The sequence below is a fragment of the Amphiprion ocellaris genome, chromosome 9, assembly GCF_022539595.1.
Source record: "Amphiprion ocellaris isolate individual 3 ecotype Okinawa chromosome 9, ASM2253959v1, whole genome shotgun sequence".
Lineage (NCBI taxonomy): Eukaryota > Metazoa > Chordata > Actinopteri > Pomacentridae > Amphiprion > Amphiprion ocellaris.
This window is the reverse complement of record NC_072774.1, coordinates 2,051,849-2,061,128: the sequence shown is the minus strand read 5'-3', so window position 1 is coordinate 2,061,128 and position 9,280 is coordinate 2,051,849. Positions and strand designations below refer to the sequence as shown.

The following is a 9,280-nucleotide window of genomic DNA, read 5'->3' as shown; positions in this document are numbered from 1 at the left end:
TGTTTGCTGTTTTCTTGCCTCCTAAAGCTGCTTTACTGAGCGTTTCAGAGCAGTGAAGGTGTGTGAAACTGTACCGGTGTGTAGGTGGTGAACAGTTACTGTATAGGAAGTGGTTTCTGTGAATGTGCAGAATTTATCGTCCTTCATCTCCTCGTCTTTCGCTGCTCACCTTCACCTACACTTTGTGGCTCGGTGACTCTGCAAAAATGGCGTGTGCTCTATTTTCCCGCTACCTCGCACTTCTACTATTAGTTTTCTGGGTTTTATTTTAAAAGACGACTGTTAGAGCTTCAGTGTTCAGTAGCTGTAGGTTGACTTAATGTTCAGCAGAGTGTTGGGATTTTAATGAATGCAAGAAAAGTACTCAGAGAGCACAGTCCTCCTCCATGGCTGCTCATTCCATATATAGCAATGTCAGAAATGCAGCATTTGTTGATTAGTTATTGATGATCAGAAGTCACGGCTCCATTTAATATAGATGGTGTGTTTACTTGCGTGCACTCTGCAGCCCGGTGCATTCAATTTCAGACTGAGTGTGGTTAGCAGGTGAGTGGCAGTTTATGTGACTAGGCGTGAAAATGCACTCCTGCCTGAGGCTAACCTGAATCTGGTTAGCAGCCCTCACGCTTGCATCGCGAGTCTAACCTCAGACGGTGTCAGCGTAGCGTCAACAGGCCGCAGGTAAACACTGTGTCACCATGTGTGGGAAGCTGTGAGCACGAGTGCAGCTTTACTGGAGGGGAAAGTCACTTAATGAAAAAGCTGCGACACCCAGGGAACACGGCAGTGTTGTCAGGATGTTTTCACCTTGTAAAAAAAAAAGTTAGACACTTGTTCGGGTCCGGAGTGTGGAGCTGCAGACACCTGCGAGCTGGTTCTCCACCCGGCCGATCTGCTGCTATTATTGTTGTCAGGAAACAGATGTGAGTTCACACACTGGAAAGAAAGTCTGTTTGTGACTGTGGTCGTATGCGTCTGCACGGTATGGCTCTGTGTGTGTGTGTGTGTGTGTGTGTGTGTGAGTGTGTGTGTGTGTGTGTGTGTGTGTGTGTGTGTGTGTGTGTGTGTGTGTGAGTGTGTGTGTGTGTGTGTGTGTGCAGGGTGTGGGCGGGTGGGTTTCGGAAAATATGACTTGGCGTTTCTTACACCCGGTTTCTGCCCCTGACAACGGGTTAAATGCACACGTCTGGCCGTACTGTACTGACACACACACACACACACACACACACACACACACACACACACACACGGCCGGTGCACGTGCATGTGAGCGTTCACGTGTGACTGTGAGATGACCTTGGTCAGCTGTGGTGGAAGCCAGAGCGCCGGGTGGGAAGTGGTTACATATAGTTTGGCGTCCGATCAGCCTCTTGAAGTCGAGAAAAGACACATGCAAGAGATCAAATGTGCGGAGACATTAGTCTGAGTGCAGCGTCAGAGTAATGCAATATGATGTGAGGTCGCACACGTGCACACACACACACACACAGACACACACACATTAATCACGCTGAATTCTGGGGTACCACACAATCACAGGATAAATGACATAAATTAGTTCCAGATGAGGTATAACATATAGACTGTGTTAATGACATGCTCATACAGATGTCTAACACACACACACACACACACACACACACACACACACACAGATGAGCTCCAAAAACAGCCACCCTGGGAAACGGTGAATTCCCCTGACCACAGAGTGCATGAGAGGGTGAGGGGAGTCATGGGAAAGCAGGATGCCTTCATGCAGTGCCACCAAACGAGCAGAGCTAAAACAGACGGAGCGAGAGCAAAATAAAACACATCCTGGTTCTGGCGGCGGCAGACGACGGCGTCTGACGCTTCAAAGGCCTCCGAGCGAGATCCGTCCACACAGTGCGGTCGGTCAGCTGGCCGGCATAGGGCGAAGGGAGGTCCGTTACAGACACACAGTTAGGGAAAACCCAGATCAGAGGACGGCGTAAGTGTCGGGGCCTCCGAGTCTGGAAACGCCTGCAGCTCCACCTAAACCTCCGAGGACGTTCTAGGTGGAGCCGAGGGGTCGGCACTGACCCCACGTAAACCTCTGAGGAGAAAAAGGATGCAAAACATCCATAAAGAGGCACAAATTGACAAAAGAGACGCAAAATAATTGCAAAGAGACACAAAACAACCACAAAGAGACAAAAAATTACCACAATAGGATGTAAAACAACTACAGACACACAAAACAACTACAAAAGGATGCAAAATGACCAGAAAGAGACCAAAAACAACCACAAAGAGTCACAAAAGGATATCACAGAGACACAAAATGACCACAAAAGGATGCAAAACATCCATGAAGAGACACAAACTGACAACAGAGATGCAAAATAACTTCAAAGAAACACAAAACAACCACAAAGGCACATAAAATGTTGGCAAAGAGATGCATAACAACCAAAAAAATGACACAAAATCACCAAAAATAGACAGAAAATGACCACAAAGAACCTCCTGGGAGGTTTAGGTGGAGCTGAGGGGTCGGTGTTGACCTCGCCGGTTGATCAAGGTGTGAACGTATCTGGAAGTTTTTACTTCTGTCTGGAAAATCCTGCTGCGTTTACTGACGTCTGTGAAAACTCCAAAGGTTACGAACCACGTCAAACACTCCTCTCATGTGTGGTCACTCTGATTATTTTCTAAGATCTGCGTTGTGTAATCGAGCCAGGCCAGTAAAATTCCTGCACTGCCTCCTACCAAAACAATGGTCTCGCTTTAATTACGACGTGGACTAATGTAGAGTAAATCTAAACGCAGAAAAACCATTTAGAAAGCAAACATTTGGACTCAAAGGCGGTGAAATCTCTACCTCAGGCCTGTGATCAACCTGTTTACAGAACACACTCACTCAGTCACATTTACTCACATATACTTAGGTGACGAGCAGGAATATACAAGAACAGCACATGAAAAGGAGTATCTACAGTAAAGTTCAAAAGTTTGGGGTTAAAGTTGCTTTATATTAGTCAAAGTTGCTCTATATTAGTTAAAGTTGTTCTATATTAATTGAAATTGCTCTAAAATGTGTTAAAGTTGCTCTATTTTAGTTAAAATTGTTCTATATTTGTTAAAGTTGCTCAAAAAATGGGTTAAAGTTGCTCTTTATTAAAGTTGCTCTAGCTGACTTAAAGTTGCTCTATATTAGTTAAAATTGCTCTGTGAGTTAAGTTGCTCTATATTTTTTAATGCTGCTCAATAATGAGTTAAAATTGCTCTATATAACTTAAGGTTTCTCTTTATTAGTTAAAACTGCTCTATATTAGTTAAAGTTGCTCTAAAATGAATTAAAGTTCCTCTATATTAGTTAAAGTTGCAAAAGTTGCTCTAAAACAAGTTAAAGTTGCTCTAAAATAAGATAAAGTTGCTCTATATTAGTTAAAGTTTCTCTATATTAGTTAAAGTTGACCTTCACTCTACACACAAAAGTTTGGTGTCACCCAGATAATTCCGTGTTTTCCATGAAAACTCCCACTTTTATCCATGTACTAACATAACTGTACAAGGGTTTTCTAATCATCAATGAGCCTTTCAACACCATTAGCTAACACAATGTAGCATTAGAACACAGGAGTGATGGTTGCTGGAAATGTTCCTCTGTACCCCTATGGAGATATTCCATTAAAAATCAGCTGTTTCCAGCTACAATAGTCATTTACCACATTAACAATGTCTACACTGGATTTATCATTCATTTAATGCTGTCTTTACTGCTTTTCTTTTGACAATAAGGACATTTCTAAGTGACACTAAACCTTTAAACGGTGGTGTGTGTAGAGAGGAGAGCAGCAGGTGAGGATCCATTTTTAGATGTATTTCTTCTGCAGCATCGTTTCTGCTTCATGCCGCCCAAAAGTCGCTTTGAAAAACCTTCTGTCCAACCAGAAGCAGCAATTGTTGTGTGCAGGATGTTTATGTTTAGACGTATATGTTCTCAGTTCCCTCCTTTTAACCCCCCCCGACACACACACACACACACACACACACACACACACACACACTTTCACTCTGTCTCATTCACCTCCATTTATTAAACCCACGTTCGACGGGTGACGAGGCGAAGAAGCGCGTCGTTTGAAATGATCACGAAGCTTGACAGGTGAGCAAAACGCAGAAATCCATGAGTTAATTTGCAGCATTTAAGTTTTTACTAATTGTTCTGCAGAAATCTCTTCATTTAAAGCTCTAGACGCTAATATGAGAAGTGAGTGATGCAGCGCTGAGCCTGATCAGGGTTTCAGTATTAATAACTGATGGACTGGTTTCACTAAAAGCTGTGAAAGTGAGAGTTTGTTAGTGAATGTTAGCTGCTGGTTAACCACAGCTTTTACATGACTTACTGCTTTAACTCAGTGCATTAAAAGCTGAATTAATGAATGACTCGTGTGGATTTAGTTTCCTCAGACTCTGCTGCCATTAGATGACTGTAAAGATGCTGCTTTAGTTTCTGCACCACCAGGTTTGTTGTTCGTGGATCTGCAGATGACCTCCGTTTGTTTGTCTCAGTGTGCTTCTGCCCAGAAAGAAGTTCATCTACCACTACAAGAACCTCCGCTGGGCGAGAGGCCGCTGCGAGACGTACCTCTGCTTCGTGATTAAAAAACGAGCCGGTCCAGATTCGCTGTCCTTCGACTTCGGACATCTACGGAATCGCAACCGCTGCCATGTAGAGGTGGAGTCAACTTTTGGTTCCTTCTGGCTGGAAATGGCGTAAACAATTCTGCAATTCTTCCATCTCATCCCAGATGTTCCTAGTAGTTTCTGCAATGTTCTAGAGCGTTCTAGTCCTGGATGAAGGTAGAACAGCTGATGCAGTAGTTCTCTAGTCACTTATAGTCCCGAAAAAGACCCAACATGATTCCTTTCCATGCCGAACTTTGATTTATGGTAAATTTTTGTTTGGCCGACAGGTTTCTTCTGGCTGGAAATGACATAAACAAGAGATAAAACTAAGTAAAATATTGCTTCTATCCAATTCCAGATGTTCCTCTAGGTTCCCTCAATGTTCTGTGAGGTTCTGGTCCACTATAAAGGTAGAACAGCTGATGCAGTAGTTCTATAGTCAGTTACAGTCCCAAAAAGACCCAAAATTGTTATTTCCTGATGCCAAATTTTGATCTACAGTGAACTGTTATTTGACCAACAGGTTTCTTCTGGATGGACATGGACATCATCATGTTTTAGATGTTGATGATGTTTTTGTCCAAACTGTTTCCTGTTCCTCAGGTATCAGAGTCTTCATCTCCTCCATCAGTCCACCAGTAGTTCTAGTGTCTAACAGTCTTTCTGCAGGTCTCCACTGGGATTTAGTTCCTCCAAGTGTCCATCTCCAGCTCTTTGAAGGCTTCCTCTCCATCACTCTGCTCTTCAGTTCCTCCACAGATTCTGGATGGATTCAGGTCCAACATGGTGAAGCTGGGAATGTGATGCTTTGGGCTGTTTTTGGGAAGGCTGGTCAAAGGAAACGGCATCAGGAGGAAAGATTGTGGAGGAGAACATCAGGTGGTCTGCAGAAGAACTGCTCCTTGGGAAGCATTGGAGCTTCCAACAAGACGATGATGAGGAACATGGAGCCAAAGTGGTGAAGAGAAAACAATGAGAAGATCCAGACCTGAATCCATCCAGAATCTGTGGAGGAACTGAAGAGCAGAGTGATGGAGAGGAAGCCTTCAAAGAGCTGGAGATGGACATTTGGAGGAACTAAATCCCAGTGGAGACCTGCAGAAAGACTGTTAGACACTAGAACTACTGGTGGACTGATGGAGGACATCAAGACTCTGCTCACTGAAGAACAGGAACAGCTTGTTTCTTGTTTGCCATTTCCATTCAGAAGAAACCCATTGGTCAAATAACAGTTCGCTATAGATCACAATTTGGCATCGGGGAGGAATAATAGGAACTCTATTTGGCATACACTTTTTTGGGACTATAACTGACTATAGAACCACTGCATCAGCTGTTCTACCTTCATAGTGGATTAGAACCTGATAGAACATGGAGGGAACCAACAGGAACATCTGGGATAAGAGATTATTGAAGGGATATTTTTAGTTTGAGGCAGTGAAATGTAAAAAAAAAAAAAAAAAAACACAGTTAAAATCCATCATTAACATCTCCAACGCAGTATTTTACTGAGTTTTTATCATTTGTTTATGTAATTTCCATCCAGAAGAAACCTGTCGGTCAACAAAAAATTACCATAAATCAAAATTTGACACGAAGAGGAATCATTATGGTTCTTTTTTGGGACTATAATTGACTATAGAACCACTGCATCGGCTGGTCTGCCTTTATAGTGGACTAGAACCTGATAGAACATGGAGGGAACCAACAGGAACATCTGGGATGAGATAGAAGCTGCATGTGATCAAAAGTTTGACAGTTTCAAAGAGTTTGAATAGTTTCGGACAGTAAAATGTGACCAAGAGTTCGTGAAATAGTTTAAATTCATCATGAAAACCTCGAACGTGATGAGTTTTCTCTCTTGTTTTTGTCATTTCCATCCAGAAGAAACCTGCTGGCTGAATAAGAAACACATAAAAACCTAAATTAATGGTAGTTATGTCTAGTTTTTTTAACTTGACTTCATGAATCTTCCGATGTTTGGTGTCCAGCTGCTGTTCCTGCGCTACCTGGGAGCCTTGTGTCCTGGTCTCTGGGGTTACGGGGTCACCGGACAGAACAGAACCAGCTACTCCATCACCTGGTTCTGCTCCTGGTCTCCTTGTGCCGACTGCTCCTTCAGACTGGCCCAGTTCCTCAACCAGACGCCCAACCTTCGCCTCCGGATCTTCGTGGCTCGGCTCTACTTCTGCGACATGGAGGACAGCCGGGAGCGAGAAGGTCTGAGGGTCCTGAAGAAGGCCGGCGTTCACATCACGGTCATGAGCTACAAAGGTGGATCCATCAGTCTGTTTTTATTCCACCGTAGAGTTCCACCAAGCTGCTTTTGGTTACAACTACCGACTGTTTTCTGAACCCTCCTCAGACTACTTCTACTGCTGGCAGACCTTTGTGGCTCGGAATCAAAGTAAGTTCAAACCCTGGGACGGGCTGCACCAGAACTCCGTCCGTCTGGCCAGAAAACTCAACCGCATCCTGCAGGTATGATGTTAAATTAACTATTTAGATCAGGGGTGTGAAACATGCGGCACGTGGGCCAAAAGCGGTCCTCCAGAGGGTCCAATCTGGCCCTCAAAGTGTAAAAATTCCAGAGAAGACATTAACTGCAGACTGTAAATTAGTAAAACTATAAATTTAAAATAATTTCTAGACCATGACAAGTTGTTTAGATCATAAAGTAAAATACTAGATTGTTCATTGTTCTTTTGTGTCTCATTTTTGTAATATTTTGTCGTTTTTTTGTCTTTTTTGTCGTTTTGACCATAAAGTAAAATACTATATCATTCAGTTCCAGATGACTAAACGTTGTGTTCCTTTGTTGATGAGTTTGACACCCTGCTTTAGAGCGATCCAACCCAACAACAGTGTGTTTAAAACGATAACAAACTCTCGTTTTGTCCCTCAGCCCTGTGAGACTGAAGATCTACGAGACGCCTTCAAGCTTCTCGGACTGTGAACGAACCTCCTGTTGATCCGTCACTACAACCGCTGAACTGAGAAATCTGAAAAAAAAACTGAGAAAAAAAAACAGCTTTTCAAGATGTAGCAAGGCTTTTAAAGTTAGAAGGCAGCTGACTGCTTTGTAGCGTCACGGTCAAACGTGAAATAAAATAATGAGATTTGGTATTTTTGAGTCAGTTCCTTCATTTTCATGCATTAAGTGGAATTTTAGGGGTTTTTTTTGGATCTAGTATCTTTTTATTTTGCTGGATGAAGCTGAGGCTGCACAGTGGCTTGGTGGTTAGCACTTCTCGCCTTGCAGCTGGAAGATTCCCGGTTTGCATCCCGGCCTTCCTGGGATCTTTCTGCACGGAGTTTGTATGTTCTTCCTGTACATTGTGTGGGTTTTCTCCAGGTTCTCCAGCTTCCTCCCACAGTCCAAAAATTAACTAATGATTCTAAATTATCTGTAGGTGTGATTGTTTGTCTCTGTGTAGCCCTGTGATAGACTGGAGACCTGTTACCTTATAGAATAAGGGTTAATGTGTAAACAATACATTCATTTTAACAAAACAGGAAAAATTTGTAAAACAGCAATTTATTTATTTTTATCTAAAATGCTTATTTTTTTCTTTCAAATAATAACAAATATCTATAATTTAATATTTTCTACTGATTTAATTAAAGTAAAAATTCAAAAAAAAATGTATTTAAAAAAGGGTTAGGGTTAATATGTAAATTATTACAAATTTTTATGCGATTTTAGTAGATGTTATATGCAATTTAACAAAACAAATTTATTTTTATGATTTTAAATTAATAAATAACTGCTGTTTTACAGATTTTCCTGTCTTGTTAAATTGCAGTTAATATCTAGTAAAATCTCATAAAAAGTTGTACTAATAATTAATACATATTAACCCTTACTCTTTTTAAAAATTTTACTTTTTTTTACGATTTTTATTTATTTGTTTTACAATTTTTACGAAATAAAAATTCTGATTATTGTATTTATTATATTTTATTACATTTATAAGGTTATTATTATTATTATTACTATTATTATTATTACCAATACGCTCTTTTTGAAAAAAAAGTTCCCTATTTAGGAGGTTAACCCTCCTGTTGTCCTCATTTACGACACCAAAAAAAAATTGTTTCCTTGTCTGAAAAAAATCCAAACATTCAACTAAAAATTCCCCAAATTTATAAAAATTTACAAAATCTTCAGCAAGAAAATTCCTGAAAAGTTTGCCTTTAAAGTTTTATTTAAAAAAAAAACAAAAAAAAAACAAAATTGGCAAGTAATAAAAATAAAAATATATATAAATTGTAAATATTTTCAAAAAATGAATAAAAATCTTCCCCCCAAAAATCCTAAAAATATTTAAAGTGATTACATAAATATCAGTAAAAGCTTTAATATTTTCTTGAAGAACATTCGGGAAAAGAAAAATTCTGAATGTTCTTAAAGAAACATTTTTTTAGCATTTCTTTTTTTCCACCAAAAAATGTTCAAAAATTTCCAAAAAAATGCTGAAAATGTGGACATCAGAAATTTCACTGTGAAAATATTTTTTTTCCACATTTTCAAACTTTAAAATGAGTTAATTTTGACCCGCAGGACGACACGAGGGTTAAAACCGTCCCGGTGGCGCAGCGTCGTTGCGCAGCTTCTCGGTGTTTT

The 9,280-nt window shown here is 40.7% G+C and overlaps 1 protein-coding gene across 1 annotated transcript; it reads left to right on the top strand.

Moving 5' to 3' along the window:
- Positions 1 to 4,065: 4,065 nt before the first annotated feature.
- On the top strand, positions 4,066 to 7,779 carry aicda (activation-induced cytidine deaminase). The gene is made up of 5 exons (XM_023296063.3): positions 4,066 to 4,129; positions 4,537 to 4,702; positions 6,645 to 6,927; positions 7,019 to 7,134; positions 7,559 to 7,779. The coding sequence occupies exons 1-5, from the start codon at positions 4,110 to 4,112 to the stop codon at positions 7,607 to 7,609; spliced, it is 636 nt and encodes a 211-aa protein (XP_023151831.1). The 5' UTR covers positions 4,066 to 4,109; the 3' UTR covers positions 7,610 to 7,779.
- Positions 7,780 to 9,280: the final 1,501 nt, after the last annotated feature.